Genomic DNA, 23,376 nt, shown 5'->3' with positions numbered 1-23,376 from the left:
CCAGTTAGCTCTAAATGTATTTTTTGGATTGTTTTCACCTTCTTACTAAAAATCAAAAGTTTACACCCTTTGTGTGTGTGTGTGTGTGTGTGTGTGTGTGTGTGTGTGTGTGTGTGTGTGTGTGTGTGTGTGTGTGTGTGTGTGTGTGTCACTTGTAAAAGTGCATGATTTATTTGTATAGATGGTGGCAACTACCATGCCTTACTAGCTGAGTATTTTTGATATGGTTTACACTTACACATGATAATAGGTTCCCCCCACGCATACAGATTAACTCAGGTTTGGAACATTCTGTGTGGTTGCCCAAACTTACCTTTTAGTATCAAATTTCTTTTTTTGGAGAGCAGAAATTAACCGTCTTTCCCCCGAGGACTCTGTTAACTTCTTGATCACAAGCGTTAAAGCATGAAACAAGCTGCATTAATAAAAAAATACTTTGTATAAATTTTTTAAATCTGCACCCAGTTATTTAGGTTTAAAAGTTCAGGAAATATCCTTTTTGTTTTTCTTTTGTTGTTTTTTTGTTATTATTATATTTAATTCTTCATTTATAATTGTGGATCTATAATAAATAAGCATATTTATTTTTAAAAATCTTTTGGTAAGTTAGTTAGGTTCAAGCCAGAAGTTTGATACTAATTATTTACACCCTTTACGCTACAGTAAAATTATTTATTATTTTGTATGTGACAGCACCTTTGCCTGAATCTTGATTATTTGCAAACTGGATTAATGCCCATTAAACACAAACATAATTCTTCCAAAGAATATGTAAAAATAGTCTCAAATTCTATGACTAATTTCTTAATTGCTTTTTTAACTGGTTAAAATTACCCAAACCCCTGCCTTGTTCATCATCTGACTCTGTTATTGAATAATCTGTTCAAAGGTCAGATATATTTCTAACATTGTTTCTGTTAAGAGTTTTTTTGTTAAATTTCCAATAAAAAAATGCTTCTTTTATTATGCGTGAATTTGAACTCAAATGCATGTTTTACCAGTTCTAATTGTTTTGTATGGCCTTTTGATCTGTACAGAATACACCGTTAGGAGAAAATTCACATATAATTAAAGTAAGTTCAAAATATTGATGACATGTGACCTTTAGAAAGAAGTATTCATTATCAGATTTGACCACGATGGATCAGGGCAGAAGGTTAGTTAATTTTAATCAGTCAAAAAGCAGTTGATAGGGCCTCCCAAGCCAAACAGATTACTAAGAGAGAGAAATACCCTGGGGCCTTACTAAGAGAGAGAAATACCCTGGGGCCTTACTAAGAGAGAGAAATACCCTGGTCCTCCAAGTTGGGGGTTGCTGCAACGGACTAGCTCCTTGTTCAACATAAAAAATACACAAATGCTAAACAACCTACAAGTGGAAATGAAAATGGACTGCACTTTCAGACACGACTCAGCAAATTGAAAAGGACAATGATTTTGGGATGCTGAAATATTTGAGGTCTTTCAACTAAAAGAAACTTTCTCCTGGTTGAACTGCAAAAATTCAATTTAGACATTGTTGTGTTATCGGAGACAAAGAAAAAGGGATGTGCAGAGGAAATAATGGGAGAATATTACCATTTTTGGAGTGGATTGATAAGAGTGAAAGAGCAAGAGCAGGAGTTTCTATTGCTGTTAAAAAGAAACAGACATAATATCAAAAATTGGTTATTTATTAATGAAAGAATGATCTCATTGGATTTGACAATGTATGGGAGAGAAATATCTATTTTGGGAATATATGCCCCAACTAATGGCACCACTGATATTTTGAAGGATGAATTTTGGGAGGATCTGAGAGAACTAATAGAAAAAATCCCTAAGAACAATGATATATTTTAATGGGGGATTTATATGTAAGAGTAAGAACTGAACAAAACACAAAAGTTATTGGAAGATTCTTAGAGAAAGAGAGGAATGATAACGGAGATAGACTATCCAAACTTTGTGAACAGTTGACTTGAGAATGAACAACACATTTTCCAACACAAGGATATCCATAAATATACTTTGTTGTGAGACAAGACAAATTAGATCAGTTATAGATTACATTATTTCAAAACAATCAGGGACATACATATTGAAAGATGTCAGAGTTTATAGAGGTGCCGAATGTGGATTTGACTGTTTACTTGTTAAAACAACACAGGTGCAACTGGATTAAGAAAATAAGAGTGGACAACCAACTATGCAGGGTAGGAGAAATTCTACAAACGGATCAATTTAATGTTGAACTACCTCAGGATGACAGCATTAGAAACAACTTCACCCGGAGATTGGATGCTGCAATTAATGTAGAGATAGAAGGTAATGCTGAAGACATTTACAAATACTTAAAAAATATTGCGAAAAAAATAGCTCATGAAATCCTAGGTGAAAAGAAGAGCCAAGGACCAAAAAAAAAACCTGGATTACAGAGAAAGTAAGAGCTGCTGTAGAGCAAAAGAAACCTGCATATCAGAAATGGCTGCTTGAAAGGAATGATACATACAAGAATATTTATGTTGAAAAGAAGAAAATAGCCAATGAGTTGGTAGTAGAAGCAAAAAATAAAGAATGGGAAAGGAAGTGCGTGACTATCAATAGCAAATTGGGTTTCAAGCGGTCAGCAGGATCTTCTATGATTCTGACAATAATGACTTGAGAAGACAGAATAAACACAATGCTGGTTTGCAATTGATACCTTTGAAAGATTGGATGGAGTACTATAAAGGACTTTTAAAATAAAACTGGGAAGAGTTCAAGATGGTGTAGGATTTTGGTGTGGAAGACTCGGGCTTAAAAGTATCTATTAGAGAAGTGGAACTCTTATTAAAGGAGGGAAGGAATGGCAAATCACCTGGACCTGGATGAGTTTATATGGAACTTCTGAAATACGGCGAAAGAGGAGTGGTTGTTTTGATACAAAAACTGGTATACTGAGAGGAGAAGAAATACAGGATATATTACATCAATTTATAAGAAGGGCGATCAGAAAAACTTAATTTCTGAGGAATAGGCATCCTGAACCCACTTTTAAAGATTCTTGGAAAATGGACAGAGAACCATTTAGAAGCTTGAATCGAGGTGTCAGAAGGACAGTGTAGTTTTTCAGCCATGGGGTCATGTATAGACCATATCTCAACAGTATGGCAGATCCTTGAAAAATGTCAATCAAAAGGAAAAGAAATCTTTATGATTTTCATTGACCTTGAAAAGGCATATGACAGTGTTCTTCCAAGAAAACTCTTATGGGAAGCACCGAAAGAGACAAATATTGGTGGACAATTTACAGGAATAATAGATGCAGAATTAAAGTGGAATTGACTTTATCACATGAATTCCACACTTGAAAAGGCTTATTACAAGGGTGTTGCATGTCGCCAACACTTTTCAAAATTTATATCGACATCTGCCTGAGATTGTGGTAAAAAAAATGCAATAAAATGGGTTTGCCAATCAATAAGAATGTCTATATTCACAATTTACTTTTTGCAGATGATCAGGTGGTGATAGTACAAGACTTAGAAGATGCAGACTATGCATGTCGTAAATCGTTTGAGGAATATAAATGATGGGGTGTGAAAACCAATTTTAGCAAGACTGAATTGTTGTCTTCAGGATCAGGACACATTCTAAATACTGAAGGTTTTCAAATCAAGCAAGTCAATAAATTCAAAGATTTGGGATCAATCTTACAAAGTGATGGATCATCCCAAGCAGAAATCAATAAGAGAATTGGGTATGGCAGAAAGGCTATCAGCATGCTAAATTCTGTTCTATGGAGCAGAAATATTCAAAATAAAACAAAGATTGTTTTATTTTGCCCACCTATAAAGGTGAGCAGTGGCAAGCACAGAATTCATTTCAAATGTGTACACTAAATGATGGACACATGGAAAGAGCTAATGGAGTTTTAGAGAGGGAATGAGAGTTGGATGTCATTTTGGGAAAATGTCTGGGTTTGCTATTGCTCAGGAATTAAAGATTCTTAAGTAAATAGTGGCAACAAGCTGAAGAAATGGAAGTTCAGAGGGACAGATCTACCCATATGGACTGATAAAAGCTAACATGCCTCATCTCACATGGCACTAAAGAATCTGAATTTGCCTGTGGCTGTGAGCAGCGACAGACAAACTTGTAACAATGTATAGCGTTTCACATACCTCATTGCATTCATTGCCAATTTAATGCATTAATTTTTATGTTATTTATTTTTTCTTTTATAATTCTTTCAGAAATTATTAATGGTGATTTTTATTATTTTTTATGTATTTCAGACTCATGAGGAAGTTGTGACTAATCTTTTGGCTTCCATAAAGGCATTGTCATATAAGCATCTTCCTATTAGACTGTATCAGGTTAGTTATCTATTCGGAAAATAGTTTTTTTGTAAATAATGTTGCTGCTACTTTATTGTGATCCTCTATCAATATTGGCTTAGTTGGCATTCAGAATTAGCAAGTATCTATTTTAATAATAGTCGACTATTGACCTGTAGGATGGATCCATTCCCCCATTTCCTGCAAAGAAGCTTTGTTATCTGAGAAAATATTTAATATTTCAGATTTCAATTTCAAATTATATATGTATTATTTGTTGCTGTCTGTAATTTTTTTTTTCAGGGAGAGACTAGTAGAGAGGTTAATAGTTGCTACTACTCAGTCATAGAAGTGGGAAAGTTCAATTGACATCAGATTTTCATTCTGTTCATTGGTGCTTTAAAAGAACCAATTGCAGTTCCAAAAATCCCTCAAAAGCACTGCAGCTTTTGATTTCCTTGTCCAAATTTATCAGCTCCATATTTGTCCATATTTGAACAATCTGTGTATGTATAGTGGAAGAAACATGATTGGAATTAAGGGCTAAGACTTTTCCTAGTTTCAATCTTTGTGCCAGAATGATATCTGGGGGGGGTTGAATTGACTTGCATGACTGTGCTCCATAGCCAGGTGGGAAGGAGCAGCAGTGCGTAGCACACGCTTCTTGATTAGACCGGGGTTCAAGCCCATCACGACCAAATATGGAGGAGGCGGAAAGGTCAGGGAATAACCACCGCATATCCCGGAGCAATATGGCCTTAGTTGCTAATGCTCCTAAAAACCAAATAACAAACAAACAAGCATGACTGTGCTGGTGGCGCTGTCATAGGCTGCCTTTGTTTGGGTTGAAGGTTTGCATCTCGTGGTGGTGGAGATTCTGTGGCTGAGGAGGATATTACCTTACGTGGTTTCTTTTTTTGAGGCCGGGCAGGCCCATCGATCCACGGGGGTTCTCATCAGAGTCATCCTGAGTGAGGTCTTGTCTGGTAGTAGGTTCTTGCAGTTCCAACTCAGAGTGTGACATTCTGGTAAAAATTGAATAATCTACATTCCGGATTAGCAAATGACTTATTAACATTTCTCTAGATCAGCTGAAGATGGATCCAACAAGGTGTCACACGTCAACATTCGTCATTTAGGAGCAAGTTATCTTTCGGCTACGGGTTGGGCTGAAAAGCAGAAGGGGAGAAAAAGAGCGAAGCTGATTTAGTCAAAGTGGCCTAAGGAACCCTGGTCATATTTCTTCTGGGGATAAACACGGGCACTAAGAATGCTGGTGTTATCAGTTGTTGCCTGTAGTACATTGTTCAGAAGTTAGGGATCTTCCATTATAGTCTGTGGGGGAAAAATAGGGGGGATCCAAATTTTGCCAAGAATGATCAAATATAACTTAATGTAAGCCTTCAAGACAAAACAAAAACACTTCCTATTTTTGTGTTGCTTGTAGCTTCTAAAGGTAGCAGATAAACAGCAATTTGAGCATTCTCCTGCTCAAGGTCACACGGGGGGGGGGACCACCCAGTAAGTAGGAAAATTAAGGCTCAAAGGCCAAGTCAATAACAACACCGACTTCGCTCCCCAGCATCTGGTTAATGGTGGCGTGGTGACCAATGACTCTTTAACAAAGACCTCAGGTAATAACACACGTAATCTTCCAAAAATCCCTATAAATATGGAACCCACCCAGTAAGTAGAAAAATTAAGGCTCAAAGGCCAAGTCAATAACAACACCGACCTCGCTCCCTAGCATCTCATTAATGGCGGCGTGGTGACCAATGACTCTTTAACAAAGACCTCAGGTAATAACACACATAATCTTCCAAAAATCCCTATAAATATGGAACAGCAGCTCTGGGTCTTTTCAGAATTTCAGGACTTATTTAGAATTTTCTTCTGGAACTTTTTACCAAATGTCACATGAATAGGTTAAGCCATGTTCACTTTACACTCATCCCCCCCATAAAAAAAAGAATTGCTTTGGTAGACATTTCTTGAGCACAAGAAAAGAAAAAAATTTACTGAATTTTTAATCTCCAAGTTATATTATTCGATAATTGAATGCACCTGAAATGTAATATAATGCGCATGTTATATTATATTTCATTATATTTTATAATTAACATTATAATGTTCACATTATAAATATAATGTTAATTATTTTATGAGAAATATATTATTATTATTATTAGCCATATGGTGCAAGGAAGCCTGAGGCTTATGGCTGCACCAGCCGAAACAAAATCCGAGTTACCCTGAGAGTGAGAGAGAAAGAGCAAAAAAGAGTCAGAAGTAGAAAGGAATCACCAAGAAGGAAAAGAATGATGATATCCAGCTGAGGACCCTGGGTGTGCCAAGCCAATACTCACCAGATGTGAGCCCCCGATGAGGTTGTTGTTGTTGGGTTTTAGGTACATCAGTGATTTAGAGACCATATTGTATGGGCAAGTGTTCTGTGATCAGTTTGCTTATTTGCTGGACAAAAATCCCAAGTGTCTGGGAAGGGAAACCATTCTATCCTTGCCTAAAAACAACTAACTGTGAAAAAGGTCCATAAAAATTTCTCGCATCATTGACAGGATTCAAACTCTGGTCTTTTCCATTTCATATAGAGAAGATGGTGATTATATCAATTGTGCCACCTGTGAGGCCGATAGAAATATTTATGGGACTGTTATAATCTTTGTGCTTGTAACATTGGGATAAAAATATGCTATGCATACAAAGGTTTTTTTTTTTAATAACTTGCATCATATATAATATTTATTTTTTTGCAGTCTGATTAGTTTTATCAAATAAAAAAACAAATTTCATTGAGAGCTGAATTTGCTGCCAATCTGTAAGCTGCAAGAAGTCAAGGTAGAAAAAATCAGGTGCAAATGCTTAGGACACAAAAATTTTTTCTTTCTTTTAATAAACATTTTAAACAATGTTTATTTAAAAAACAAAAATGAATTGGAAATATTCATAGCTATAAGCTAAATGCCTGTATTTGAGTATATTTGATATCACATTTTACTCAATGTGCTCACTGCATGTCGTATTATGCAAGTCGTATTTTCTCTAAGCTTAACAGTTTTATCGTAAATAAGCAAAATAAGCTATTGATTAAGATAAGAAATATACATGCTTTATTGTCAGTTAATAATATAAAATTAAAAAAAAATTCATATGCACCAACAAGTCAAAGATGACATACAAAGTTATTCAATTTCAGATAACGGCAAAATTCCGGGATGAAATGCGGCCAAAATTTGGACTTTTGAGAGCAAAAGAATTTTGGATGAAAGGTTTGCAAAGTTTTTTGATATAAACTCTATAAGATAAATTACTTAACAAGCTAGGTCACAGGGCACATTTTAATTGATTCCATTTTCATTCTGTCTGTCTTTGATGAATTTGTTTTTGGAATATAAATAAAACTGTTATATGCAAATAAATGCCACTTGAGTACCCTGAAAGGTAAAAGATGTATTCATTGGAAACAACTGTTTTGTATGTAGCATAATCAAAATATCTCCCCCCACAACACACATTTTTACTGTGTCAGAGAACAGGATTAATGGAGGTCTATTTCACCTGCCAATAAATAAGTAGTAACATTAAGATTTATCGCCTAGGTGTTTTATTAAATAAATCCATTTAATAAAATAAATATTGATTTATTAAATCAATTATAAAAAATTATCACAATATGAGCAATAAAATTTTATTTATAATGTGATAATACTTGTACAAGGTGTGGCAATAAAGTTCCTGGGCTGATGCAATAAAAAGAACATAAACTGAAGGAGCTCAAAAATGGGTTTATTTTTATTCAAAGTAATTTCCACCTGATTGAATGAACTCATGCCATTCTAAAAGTTTTTGAGTCAGAAAAGGTGTCCAAAGAGATGATTTCAGTTCAGTGGTTATGTTTTTTGTTATGTACTCAGGATCTTGATAGATCTTTCCTTTGATGGCAGTTTTTCATCTTGGGGAAAGAGGAAGAAATTCACTCAGGCAGGCTGCCAGAGCAAGTCATGGGATATTGTCAATGATATGCAGGAATTTTGCTAGCAGAGAAAAGGAGGTGATTATCCCTTTGTATAAGGCAATTGTCAGTCCATGCCTTGAGTACTGTGTACAGGTCTGGAAGCTTAATTTTAGGAAGGATGTAGAGTTGCTTGAGCATGTACAGCAAAGGCGCCTCCATAGCCAGGTGGGCAGAAGCAGCAGTGCGTAGCACACGCTTCTTGATTAGACTGGGGTTCGAGCCCGTGACCACCAAATACAGAGGATGCAGAAAGGTCAGGGAATGACCACCGCATATCCCCAGAGCAATATGGCCTTAGTTGCTAATGCTCCTAAAAACCAAATAACAATGTACAGTGAAGGGCAACAAGATTGGTGAGGGGTAACGAAGGTGTCCTCTTATGAAGAAAGGCTTAAGTTCTGCAAATTGCAGCCTCTGGAGACTATGCACCTGCAAGGTGATCTGATTGAGGTGTATAAGGCATTGAATGGTTTGAGCACACTAAATTTTGATGGAATTCTTCTGCTTGCTCAGATTTCAAACTTGAGGGGGGATAAATTAAAATTGAGGAAAGACAGCTATAGAATAGATGTGTGCAAATTTGCCTTTAGCTGGCAGGTGGTTAATTGTTGCAACAAACTTCCATCTGTCATTGTGGAAGTTGATAGCTTAAATAAATTCAATTAGGAACTGGACAAACTTTTAGAGGGAATGGTTGTGTGAATTTTTTTTTTTTTTTTTTTTTAAGCTGATGCTAAATAAGCTCATACACTTGCTTGCTTTCTTGCATCACATGCCTCTACTACTACTACTCCATTGTCACTTTTGAGTCACTTATACCATTCAAACATACTGGTATGTGTTAATGTTTCATCGCCATAAACAGTTTTTAACATTTCAGATTTTCCCAGTTTAAATCAAAATTTGATATTTGTTCGCTGCTGCATTGCAAAATCATGACACAAAATGTTAACACTAATGATGAAACTGGTTCTTACTTGCAACCACTAAGCCTACTGGACAATCTCTATACCACTATCCATTGGAGAAGATTTAAACTACAACATACAACTTATTTATTTTTAAACTCTTATTTATTTTTAAACTAGAGGTGTATAAAGCCTTGAATGGTTTAAGCATGCTCAATGCTGATGGGATTCTTCCTCTAGCTCAGAAAAATCACCTGAGAGGGCATAAATTCAAATTGAGGAAAGACAGATGTAGGATAGATGTGAGGAAATTTGCCTTTAGCCAGCGGGTGGTTGGTTGGTGGAACAGACTTCCATCCCTTGTGGTGGAGGTTAATAGCCTAAATAAGTTTAAGGCTCAGCTGGACAGGTATTTGGAACGAACAGAGGGGTGAAGTGGAAGTGGGTTTTTTTTTTTTTTTTTTTTTGGCTGATGCTGCATAAGCTTGCTTTCTTGCATCAAATGCCTCTACTAATGCTAATGCTAACTCATTGAACATGACCACAACAGTGCTAGTCCAGGAACTTTATTGCCACACCATGTATATTCTTAGTGATGTATCCTGCAATACAATATTTTATTATACAATTTACCTTTAATTATTTAAGTTATTAAAATGATGGAATTTTTTTACATTTAATAAAATTAAATCTAAAATTAAAATTAAATAAAATCTTATATTGACATAAAATTAAAAACTAGATGTGTTGAGCTAGTTATAGCAAGTAAGTTCACTGAACTGTGAGTCATCTGCTGAAACTGAATATCTCAATTGGATCAAAAATGAAAACAATGTTTCTAAAATACATGAGAAAACCAACAGTGACAAAATTAATAAAGCAACTCTAACTGGGCTCTACAGGAATTGTTAAATGCCTAAATTTTGGGTATTTGAATTCAAGAAGCAGTCCTTCAGTTTGCTAAAGAATTTTAAGTGAAAATTATGATGTATTAACTAAAAGACTGGATAGTTTTAAGGAGAGAAATTCAGTATGCTAAAAAAAAGTTTGGTGATATAATGCAGTGTTGTAGTGAATGCCTCTAATGAAAAGTTCAGTGAAATGTTTTTGGATTTACAAGAAAGATACTTTTAATGCAATTAAGTGTGGGCGTCTGTGTTTAGTGTGTCCAATAAGACAACGGCAGTAAAAGATGACATAAAATAATATATTTAGAGAGAGAGAGAGAGAGAGAGGGAGAGGGAGGGAGGGAGGGAGGGAGAGATGCAGGGAGACTGCTTTATTAGCTGTGAGTGAAACTAGTATTGAGTTAGTATTATAATGGCTAAATGATCTAAGAGGGTGGACCCTTAGATCATTTAGCCATTTTGGCATCTGCTAAAAAAAAAAAAAAATGTAACAATGTAAACATAGACATTTTGCCAGTGATTTTGGAGAATAGATAAATTGGTGTGGATGATTAGTGCATTATTTATTGACTGTTTGAATATTATAAATGAAATAAAAGAATTGAAAAATTTAAATGCTCATGCCCAAGGATTGATAGCTTGCCAAACTTAACAATAAGCCTCGAAAGGGCATGGCAATTTCCTTCTAACTGACAAGCATATCCTATGATAAAGTATACCATTTTATAACTTTAAAATCGGCAAAAGATAATTCAGCTATGTTGACTTTTTGATGCTATCCTTTATTATAACACTGTAGTTGACACAGCTATGATAATAAGGCATTTTTCATATTGAAAAAAGTATTTTTTTTAAATAATTTTTTTAATATCTACTTCAGTTGGCATACTATTTACCTTATTAAATAGATGCACCACTGTTCGTGTGGGCAGAGCAACATGATGGGAATTACTATGGAAAGGTAGTGAGTGATAACTCATATTTTCCTAAGTGTTTACTTGAAAATCAGCTTTACAGCCACAAACACGCCTTTGTACACCCTATGCCAAAATGAAATTAAGCTCACTATTTAATTTTTCTGTGATAAAACTACTTCAATTCCAACAATTAATGATGCAGATTAGATGAAAACATTAATTGAAGAATACTGAAATTGGCAATGATGTCAATCTGACAGGGTTTTTACTTTATACAAGAGACGTGCCTATCAATATTGATCCTCAAGTCAAGTGTACCCAATTTCAGCGAAGTCCGGATGGTCTGTGACAGCCAAATCCTCTGCTTGCACCTTCAGGATGGTGGGACTGTTAGTAATCTTGGGTATAACCCCCATGTACAAGCACACTGTGGGTGACCACCCAGATGTGAACCAACGTAAGCAGGGGTCACGTTGTGGAGCCCACACCACATGGAGAAATGCTGCCCCTCTGTGTTACCAAGCAATACTAGATGACTGGTAGATGACTCTCATCAACTGGTGCAATACCACTACTTTGCTTATTGGAGGCTTGAAGTGGTGGAACCCATGTTAGGTCTCCAAAGCTAAGTTCCGGTCAACCCTTCCCATCTCTTCATCATGCAGTATGACTGATAGGTTAAATAAATTTAACCTATCAGTCATACTGCATGATGAAGAGATGGGAAGGGATGAAGAGATAATTCAATTCCACCACTTGGTGGAATTGAATTAAAAATAAAAAAATAGATGAAGAGTGTTATTTGGGGGTAACAATACAAGTGGGCACAAGCACACTGTGGAGGCATTCAGTGGAGGCAAGTGGTGGGGTGTGCTCATGGTGTCCTATTGATGATTTGTTGACCATTTGCTTGGCAGTAGGAAAGTCATAATTCCACTGTATTATCCAGAAAAATTCTCCACCATTTGGAATGCTGTGTCCAAGTATGGAGGTTATGCTTTAAAAAAAAAAAAAAGGCACTGAGCCTCTTGAAGGGATCCAAAGGCAGGCAGCATGCCCAGTGAGAGTGGTAAAATGTCCACATGAGAAGAGACTTCAGATATATGGCTACAAAGCTTGGTAACCAGGCACTTTAGAGCAGACTGCAGACCTAACTGAAGTCTATATAGCTTGGAGAGGAGAAAGTAAAATGAATGAGGCCAAAATTTTCACTTTGCTCTTATGATTCCAGAAGTAAGTGCCATAAATTCAAATTATAGAAGAGGTTTAGAATTGGATTGTAGAATGTTTTATTTTTGCCAGCAAGTTTCTGATTATTGGAATAAGTTGTCTCCATGGGTGGTTGAAGCTCACAACTTGTGGAAATTAAAAGTTTAGCTGGATAGGTACCTATGTGAGGAGGAAATCACATAAGTAGTTTATTTTATTTATTATTATTATTATTATTATTTAATTTTTTTTGGCTGGCGCAGTAAAAAGCCTGAGGCTTCTTTGTACCACATGGCTAATGCTAATAATTACAAAGAGAATAAAACTAAGCAACAAACAATGTGCTTTTTTGAAAAAAAAAAGCTTTTTAACTAACTCATTTTAATAATATATCATATGTATTATTAAAATGCACATAAATATGTGGTTATTTTCCATTATTGATATGATCAGAAAGTTTGTGACTGAATTAATATTTTTGATATGATGCTTTAAAAAAGTTCAGCTATTCAGATGAACCTTCTTGAAGTAGTTTCCTTGAAAAAATAGTGACTATACACCAATTTTAGAATTTCTACAACTTCTGAAAGCATTTGTTATTAGGTTCTGTGCTTCATTCTGCATTTGGAATGCTGTTGAAGGAAGCTTTAAGCTTCAGAAACAAAAACAATCGCATCCTGCTAAACCTGGCGAGTGTGGTGGATGGGGAACCATAGCGATGGAGTGCTTCAAAAGAAATTCTTGATTAGCAAATTCCAAGGGTGCAGAGGCATTGTGATGTGAAGTCCACTTTTCTGGCTGTTTTCTTTGAATCGCATTGCACAGTTGCTGCAGAACTGTTTCATAGTAGTCCTAGTGCACTGCTTGACTAAGTGGGACAAATTCATAATGAATGCCTGTGGGTCAAAAAATATAAGCATGATCATCATTTGATTGAAATTGACTTCTCTTTGTTTTATTTATTTTATTTATTTATTTTTTTTACCTTGAAGGAGATCAAGTCTTCTACTGAGAGAACTGGGCCTTTGTTTCTGGGTCGTAGCCATGCATCCACAATTCGCCACTAATAATGAGGGAAGAAACAAAGTGTGGGTCAGCAGCTGCACTTTAACAAAGATCATGACTTCAAGAACTCACCACTCTCTGTGATTACCGGTAATGATGTGAGGCACAAACTTCTGTAACTTCATAAACATATCCCATACTAAATACCAATTTCAGTAGCAACTTTGCAAATAGTTAATGTCAACCACTCCTAATCAGATCATGAACATGAGTAATTGAATCATTAGTTTTTGAAGTTGAAGGGTGGCTAGTTTGAAGTTGGCTAGGTGTCGCTTGGTGAAGACATAGACTTCTGTAGCTGCTGCAAGCCGATAAATTTTTGTTGAAATTTTATCATATTTTTGATTAGTTAGCATATTAATTTGTGTTTTACAAATAGATTAAGTAAACTTAATGGCGTTCGTTAGCTTATTTTTTAAATTTAGCTAGTGGTTTTGTAAGTTACAACTCGCTACTCCTACTACTGCTGTAGCAGTGTTTTTAGCAGGAATATTGTAGAGTAACCAGTAGCTCAGAAGAATAGTTAAAGTTTAAATTGTAATAAATAAGTGTTTGAAGGGCATATATCTGTTTTGTTTAGCTAAGAATATAACTAATTTAGCATTGTGAATGTTAAAATTTAGCGCAACTTTGATAATGTATATCTCGAATTTGATAGCTAAGGTATATTGTAAAACTATATAGTGGAATACGTATTACTGTATTAGCTTAGTATAGTATTGTATATAGTATAATAAATTAATCAATTAAATTTGTTAACCTTATTAATTTTCATTGTTAATTAATTAAATTGTATTTAAATGGATATTGTGCCCCAGACTACAGCAGCAAAGCAACGCACAAAGTAGCGAGAGTGCTGTGGCTCGGGGGAGAACCAAAGGGGCCGATTCTTCAACGCATCACAGCCTAAAGAAATGTGCAACTTATGAAATGTTTTCAGACTTTTCTGGAACAGGACACGATGTTGCCAATTGGGATGTCTTTGTTTGTGCTCAATGTAAGCATTTTTTTTTTTTAACTTTTTTTTTTTATGAAAACCCCAAACACGAGAGGTATTAGAACCTATAGTACTTAGTACCATGCTTGGGTTGGAGGTTGAGAAGACAAAAGAAGATATTTGTTGACATTAGACTTTAACTTCTGTTGGGTGTAATTTTCAGGAAATACATATGAGGGAAGGTTGTTCCAGAAAACAGCAGTTGAATGAATAAACAAGGAAGGTGAAAAGTTGGTACTGTGAGTTTGAAGTTAGACAGTAAATGGATGTTGGCTGGTGGCGGCATGTGTTCAGACTGTTTTGAAAGAGAGAGCGGGAATTATAGAAGCCAATTCAGAAGAACAGTGCCCATGGAAGTATCTGTAGAAAAGGCAGGCAGCAGAAACAGAACGTCTATGTGACAGGGAGTGAAGAGACTCTGTTAGAGAGGAATCATTAATTAACCTAACTACCCTCTTCTGAATGGAATCTAGAAGCCTGAGAGAGGTTTTGTGGGCAACACCCTAGATGTGGGAACAATATTCCATGGTAGTTATTTGTACAGAGTGAACAGCTGTTTGGAAGAAAAGTAACACTGAGAGCAAAAGAGATAACCAAGTTTTTTAGATGCAGAGGAAGTAATATTTGTAATGTGCTTGTGCCAAGAGAGATTAGAAGTCAGGGTAATCCCCAAAAGAGATATATCATTTTGCCTAGAAATCGGAGTGTCACTAAAGATAAGCATAGGAGCAGAAGAATCCTTTTGCGAGATATAAGACAAGACTGAGTTTTAGAAGGGTTGAAATCAACTAAGTTGTCTTTGCCCCACTGGAGAATTACCTGAAGATCGGCATTTAAGGAATTGGTAGCAGATTTTCGAGAAGTTGAAGCTGATTGAGCAGGACAAGGTTTCTCAAACTGGAAAGTGGAATGCAATGTGCTATCATCAGCAAAACTATGGACAGGATTTCCAGTCAATGGAAGAAGATCATTAATATACAAGAGGAAAAGAGTAGGGGAAAGAACTGAACCTTGGGGGACACCAGCATTAGTGGAGAAGTTAGAAGACAGAGAGCCATCTACCATCACCCTCAGTGAGCGATCAGAGAGAAAACTGGATAACCAGTTACAAAAAACAGTTGGTAAACCATAAGATGGAAGCTTGTTTAGAAAACCTTTATGCCAAACACGATCGAAAGACTTTGAGATGTCAAGAGCAACTTCTTGTTTCACCGAACTTTTCTATTGAAATTGTCCATAAAAGGTAACATAAGCCAGAATATCACTGACGGAACCCATACTGGCATTAGTTGATCAGACGGAAGGTTTCTAAGTAGTTTAAGAGTTGGCAGTTAATTGATTTCTCCATTACTTTAGAAAGACTAGAAGTAATTGCAATGGGACAATAATTGGACGAGAGGAAATTGTCACCCTTTTTAGAAATTGGCTGGATGTGAGCAAATTTCCAAGAAGAAGGAAAAACACCTTTGGAATACGAAAGTGAAAAAAGGCGGCAAAGAAAGGAGTAGTTTAGGAGCATAGGTTTTGAGAACAAGTGGAGAAATACCATCAGGACCTGGAGCTTTCAGAGCATTAAATTTCATCAAAATCCTTCTGACATCCTTTTGACGGAAGACAACAGGAGGCATTGAAATGGAGCATGTTGGGAGGTGTTTTACCAAGATCATTAATACATGGTCTGGAAGAAAAATGGGATGCTAGCAGGTCAGCTTTATCCTTGGCTGAAGTGACAACAAAACCATCTGGTTTGGACAGAGGTGGGAGCAGAGATGGGCAAAAGTTGCAGCCAATAGCTTTGGCAAGGACCAGAATGCTCGGCTACCATTAGGGCAAGAAGCAAGTTTTCTACTCTTAACCTGTTCAAACTCTAGATTGGACTGATTAATAACTGCTTTACAATTGTTGCGAGCTTTGGTGTAGGCAGAAAATGAAATTGAAGAATTAGAAACAAGACAATTACGATATGCAACATCCTTCTCTTAAACAGCCTTAGCACATTTATTGGAAAACCAAGGTTTAGATAAAGGATGAGATTTTAAAGTGGAGTGTGGGATAAAGAATTCCATTCCTGCTAGAATAATTTCACTGACACGATCTGAGCAAACGTTGACATCAGAAGTTTTGAAATAGTAATTTGACCATGGAAAAGAAGAAAAGAAATCTCGCAGGAAATCACATTTTGCATTCTTGTAATGCCAAACAACACAACGTTAGGAATAGCCATGAGGTAAAGGCTCAATTCGAGAAGAGACAATCACCAAGTTGTCATCTCAGGTGCCTAAAGGACCGCTCACTTCGACCGTGTACTTAGAAGAGTTGTTTGTGAGAAAAAGATCAAGCTTGTTGGCTGTATGGTTAGGATTGTCTGGTATTCTTGTAGGTAAATGAACAATCTGTGCAAGGTCATTAATAATTGCAAGAGCCTCAGCATCTTGGCCAGCTACGTCGGTGTGACTAGAAAATGGAAGCCAGCTGGAGTTGTGAACATTAAAATCACCAAGGAAAATTACTTCACTGTTAGGAAAGTTGGACTGGAGAAAGTCAAGTTGAAAAGAGAGGAAGTCAAAGAGCTCCAAGTGATTAGTGGAGTTGGGAGAACGGTAGAGACAACAGATGAATTTGACACAATGAGGTAGAGAGATTTTAAGCCAGAGAAGATCAAAGAGAGGAGATTCCAAATTGCCAAGTCTCTGACAGGGAATATCAGAACGGACATATGCACAAGTACCACCTTTGAGGCGAAAAGAATCATACAGCGAATAATTTGTGCAACTGAGATGAGCAGTATTTGAATCAACCAATAACTGAGATTCTGTCAGAAAAAGTAAATGGGGTTTGGCAGACTGCAAGTGGAAATAGACATCATTGAGATTAGAACTGAGACCACGTATATTTGTGAAATGAATGAGGAAATGTTTGGGAGGTTTACATCTTTTTGTAGATAAGCTTACTCTATTAGTTTGACAATTCATGGTGTATTCAATAGTAAGAAAAGTTGCAATGGGACATGCTGTATGAAATAATGAAATTTTTGGATATGGCATACACATGGTAAGAATATACTGAAATCCTTGACATAACGTGGCCTCAACAATGCTCCCTGCATACACACTACTTGGACACCCTCCAGTCACTATCTGGCAGAGTAGAGGTAGCAAGATTATACACTAGCTGATCCTCAAGCCTCCTAGAGAGTTACCAATAGGTTCGGTCCGGTGTACTAACTAGCCAGCCTGCGAACACCGTTTTAGAGCTGTACCCTTGAAATGTAAGGAAGATTGGATCTCGCCATGCTGTCCATCATAACCACAAAAGTCATCAGTCATACTGCATGATGAAGAGGTGGGAAAGGTTGATCAGAACTTAGCTTTGGAGACTAAACATGGGTTCCACCACTTCAAGCCTCCAATTAGCAAAGTGGTGGTATTGCACCAGTTGATGAGAGTCATCTACCAGTCATCTAGTATTGCTTGATAACACAGAGGGGCAGCATTTCTCCATGTGGCGTGGGCGCCACAGCTCGACCCCTGCTTACGTTGGTTCACATCTGGGTGGTCACCCACAGTGTGTTTGCACATGGGGGTTATACCCAGGATTACTAACAGTCCCACCATCCTGAAGGTGCAAGTAGAGGATTTGGCTGTCACAGACCGTCTGGACTTGACTTGAGGATCAATATCAGTTACATCAGCGTTTTAGACTTCCAGGTAGCAAGTACAGCTTGTCTGGCATATCTGAGAGAATGTCTGCGCCAACCTCAAGGACCAACTTTTGAAGTCGAAGGGTGGCCAGTGCAGAGACATTTGGCCAGGTGTCGCTTTGTGAAGACGTAGACTTCTGTAGCTGCCGAAAGCTGATAAATTTTTGTTGAAATTTTATCATATTTTTGATTAGTTAGCGTATTAATTTGTGTTTTACAAATAGATTAAATAGGCTTAATGGCATTTGTTATTTTATTTTAAAATTTAGCTAATTGTTTAGTAAGTTACAATTCCAACTCAGCATTGTTCCCTCGAAGGATTTATTTGGGGGACTCATCAAGCTCTCAGCTGCCCACAAAAGTGCCAGAGCTTGCACTTGATCATCAGGCAACACAGTGGCTACCTTCAGGGCAGAATGTGCTGGTCCCACAGAAGCTAGTTATTGTGGGTGATTCTATTGTCAGGGATATGGGAAATATATTGTGCAAAAAAGGATTGGTGGAATAGGACCAGGGGTATGTCTGCCAGGGGCAAAAGTTGATGACATTGTAGAACAGATATCATCTTTTAAGAACACAAGGGATGATATTGTTGTACAAGTTGGCACCAATGACATTAAAAGTAGGAGATCTGCAGACTTACTTAACAAGTACAAGTCAATGTTGAAAAAAAGCCGTGAATTAGGGTTGAATTTGAAAGTGTCTGCAATTCTGCCCAGACATGATAGGAGGGTGTGTATGATGAGAACCTTGCCAATCAGTTCAGCTCTGCAGAGATTGTGCAAGTCTCATGGGGTATAATTTTTCTCAGCGAGAATAAGAATAAGAGTAAGAATAGGTATATGTATACTTGCATGTACACAAATGCTAGGAGTATACTAAATAAATTTTATGAATTGGAAGTGCTGGAGAAGACATCAAAAGTGGATATTGTTAGGAAATCAGAGACTTGGTGCCACATGGATATAAGAAGTGCAGAATTGGAATTTGGGGAGTATAATGTGTACAGAAAGGATAGACAGGACAGGAAGGGAGGAGGGGGTTATGCTGTTAGTTAAGAAACATAAAACCTAAGGAAGTGCATCCAATTGACATTGGTGGACAATGCAATGTTGAATCAGTGTGGTGTGAAATAAGCATTAGGAAAGGGAAAATGAGAGTAGGTGTGTGTTTTAGGTCTAATGAATCTGATGAGTGTAATGAGCATTTGTTCAGAGAAATAGAGTGGGCCAGTAAATCAGAATGTCTTATAATGGGAGATTTTAACTTTCCAGATATTGACTGTAACTTATGGGTTGGTCACTCGCACACTAACAAGACTTTTGTGAATTTATTGGATGTCTGTTTTCTATAGCAGCATGTTCAAGACGCAACCAGAGGTAGTAATACTCTTGATCTGATTATTCATGCGTTAAGAATTTGCATAGAAAGGGACCACTAGGTGGCAGTGATCACAGTGTACTGATGTGGGATTTACTTAAAGATATAACTACCATCAGGAGTAAGGAGAAGTTTTTGATTTTTTGGTAAAGGTGACTAAAGTGGTCTCGGAGAGTTTTTAAATTCTATACAGTGGGATCAACTGATGATGCTACCAATGTTAATTCTAAATGGAAGCCTTTAAGGACTTAATTATGGATGATACTAGGCTTTTCATACTAATTAAGAAATATGTTGAAGGTTTAGGCCTAAATCGATATCAGATGAATTAATACGGCTTGTGGCAGAGAAGAAAAATGCATGGGAATGCATATAAGTTATCAGGCGACACAGAATCATATGGCAGATATAAGCTAGTCTGTAATCAAGTCACAAAGGAGGTTAGGCAGGTGAAGCCAAATTATGAGAAATCTTTGGCAAAGGATGCAAAGAAAAACAGCAAAGAGTTCTTTACTTTTGTAAACTCTAGAAGGAAAGGGATGAGTCAGAATGGTCCACTTAACATAAATGGTTTGACTATTGATGATCATGTTCAGGTAGCTGATAAATTGAATGAGTATTTTGTCTACATTTACACATGAGACGTTATTCAAGGAGGGGAATGACAGAAGTTTATGAAACTCTAACAGGGAGCTAAATGATTTTGTAATAACTGAGAGCAAAGTGGAGAGAAATTGTTGAAGTTAAACATAAGGAAGGCACCTCAGGTGCCTTCCTTATGTTTAATGGAATCTATGGGATCTATCCAGTTATATTAAAGGAGACAACAAAGAAGTAAGCAAACCCTTAGCCATAATTATGAAAACTGCCTTGCACTCAGGGGAAGTCCCATGGACCAGAGATGAGCAAATGTGTCCCCAATTCAAAAAGGAGTCTCAGAGGGTGAGATGGGTAATTACAGACCTCTGTTCCAGAGAAAATAATGGAGTCACTGGTTAAGAAAGTGATGCAGCATCATCAAAATAAGACTGCAGTTATAGTTCAGACACAGCATGCATTGTTAAGGGGGAAGTCTTGTCTTGCAAATTTAATTGATTCTATGATGTGGTCACAAAGGAATTGGATGCAAACCATAATTTTGATATCATATACTTGAATTTTAGTAAAGCTTTTGATACTGTTGTATATGGAAAACTACTGTACAAATTGGAGCAGAATGGCATTAAGGGCAAGTTGCTACAATGGATAAAAGGATGGTGAGTTGTAGAAGACAGAGTGGTTATCAATGGACACTGCTCTTCTTGGACTAATGTTATTAGTGGAGTACTGCAGGGTTTGGTGTTGGACCCATTGTTGTTTTCAGTATTTATCAATGATATGGTTAAGGTTAATGATATGGTAAAGTACATCACCAAGGGTGTCAAGACTAATACTCAAGATTTCTAAGAGGTACAAGCTAAAGATTATAATGATATATGCACCAACATCGAGCCATGATGATGAAGAGGTTGAAGAAATGTACACTGAAATTGAGAGTCTTCTAGATGAGCAGAAAACCCACTACACTATTATTATGGGGGACTTCAATGCTAAGGTTGGAAAAAGGCAAAACAGCGCAGAAAGAGGAACTATAGGAAATTTTGGAATTGGTGAAAGAAATAAAAGAGGTGAAAGACTTGTGGAATTTGCAGAATCTCAAGGAATGTCAGTAATGAACACTGTTTTCAAGAAAAGGGTGAACAGAAAGTGGACATGAAAGAGTCCAAATGGATTAACAACTAATGAAATCGACTTCATCCTCACTAACAGAAGATATATTGTGACTGATGTTACCGTCCTGAATAAGGTAAATGTTGGAAGTGATCACAGAATGGTAAGATGTACACTTGATATAGATGTAGGAAAGGAAAAAACTGACTCGAGTAAATAATACAAAGGTCTTTGAGATAACAGTAGAGGAGAAAAAGCAGTATGTACTGGAACTTAAGAACAAGTATGAGCTTCTGCAGACTGCTGAGGACCAAGATATCGACGAGGAATATTACAACTTTTTGAAAGTGATAAAGCCCAAGAAACCTATAGGGAAACAGAAATCCAAAGAAGAAAAAATTAGTCAAGAAACACTTGTCATGATGAACCAAAGACGACAAATGAAGAGCAAGAAAAACACTGACAGGGAGAAAATTGAGTATACTGAGTTATGCAAAGCCATTAGAAAGAGACTCAGAGAGGACATAAGAAGATTTAACACAAGAAAAGTAGAACAAGCATTAAGGGAAAACAAAGGATTTAAATCAGCAGCCATGAGCAGTAATACAGAAAGACAAATGATACTGAAACTGAAGAATAGCGATGGTGTACTTATAAACAGCAGAGAAGGCATAATTCAAATAGCGAAGACTACTATAGAGAATTATACAAGGAGCGAGGTAATGATACCAGCAGTGGGGAAGATGGATTGCAAAGTAGCAACACATACGACATACCCGATATTCTTCCTGATGAGGTAGAACATGCATTGAAGAAAATGAAGAATCGGAAAGCCCCGGGGGAAGATGAAGTTACTGTAGAGTTGTTAAAATTGGGAGGAAGAGACATAACACAAAAACTGGCAAGGCTCTTCACAAAGTGCATTAGAAAAGGTGCGATGCCTAAGCAGTGGAATAATGCAATCATAGTTTTGCTGCATAAGAAAGGAGATAAATCAGAAATTGGAAATTATAGACCAATTAGCTTGTTATCCCATATCTACAAGTTGTTCACAAGGGTCATTACTAACAGATTAGAAAGAATACTTGATGAGAATCAACCGAAAGAGCAAGCTGGCTTTAGGACAGGATTCTCAACTATGGATCACCTTCACGTAATATCACAGCTAATGGAGAAAGCAAATGAATATAAAACACCATTATGCCTGGCATTTGTGGATTATGAAAAGGCATTTGACTCCATACAGCATAAGGCAATGTTTCGGGCACTGGAAAGACAAGGCATAGATACTCCATATATTATGATTTTGAAGAAAATATATGAGAGTGCTACATCCTTTATTAGACTAGACAAAGACAGTAGCAAATTTAAAATCGAGAAAGGAGTTCGACAAGGAGACACAATATCTCCGAAGCTGTTTACTGCTGCCCTTGAGGAAGCTTTCAGAAGATTAGACTGGTCGCAGAAAGGAGTCAATGTGAACGGAGAGTACCTAAACCATTTACAATTTGCAGATGACATTGTGGTCATAAGCCACGATCCCAAAGAATTAGAGGAAAATCTTAATCAGTTATGCACAGTTAGTAAGGATTTTGGAGTAAAGATGAATATGGCTAAAACAAAAGTAATGATGAACAAGTATGCCACGGAAAGGGGAAATAATGATTGAAGGAGCAGTAATTGAAAAGGTGGACTCATATACTTATCTGGGACAAGTTATTAGCTGTAATAAAGATAAATGGCTGGAAGTCAAGAGAAGAATAAATTTTGGATGGATAGCATTCAGGAAATATAGTCACATACTGAGGAGCAATATCCCAGTTTGCCTGAAACGTAAAATAATGAATCAATGTATACTCCCCACCATGACTTATGGAAGTGAAACTTGGGCACTCACCAAAAGAATGGAAGAGAAGCTAAGAACTACACAGCGAAGAATAGAACGAATTATATTGGGAATCAGACTGTTAGATAAGAAGAGAAACACATGGATTAGGCAGGCAAACTCAAGTAAAAAACATTCTTATCAAAACTAAAGAACTAAAATGGTCTTGGGCAGGACACATAGCTAGAAGACATGATGGCAGATGGACTAAGAAAATAACAGAATGGTACCCAAGAGGAGCTAGAAGAAAACCTGGAAGACAAAGGCGGAGATGGATAGATGAAATTCATGAGTTTTTGAGTAGTAAATGGATGGCCAGTGCTCAAAACAGAAGGAACTGGGAAGTTGCTGGAGAGGCCTTCA

General features: G+C 36.8%; 1 protein-coding gene across 1 annotated transcript in view; it reads left to right on the top strand.

Moving 5' to 3' along the window:
- The window catches only part of ProRS-m (prolyl-tRNA synthetase 2-like protein, mitochondrial), a 293,464-nt gene that overhangs the window by 73,456 nt on the left and 196,632 nt on the right, over positions 1-23,376 (top strand). The window contains exons 5-6 of the mRNA XM_090370015.1: positions 4,260-4,340; positions 7,516-7,588. Of these exons, the coding sequence (XP_090226141.1) occupies positions 4,260-4,340; positions 7,516-7,588 (154 nt within the window). The remainder of the gene's footprint in view (positions 1-4,259; positions 4,341-7,515; positions 7,589-23,376) is intronic.

Source organism: Mastigoproctus giganteus, chromosome 3 (genome assembly GCF_048544385.1).
Source record: "Mastigoproctus giganteus isolate SK-2022 chromosome 3, ASM4854438v1, whole genome shotgun sequence".
Lineage (NCBI taxonomy): Eukaryota > Metazoa > Arthropoda > Arachnida > Uropygi > Thelyphonidae > Mastigoproctus > Mastigoproctus giganteus.
Note: the sequence above shows the minus strand (reverse complement) of the source record. Positions and strands in the feature narration are given on the sequence as shown.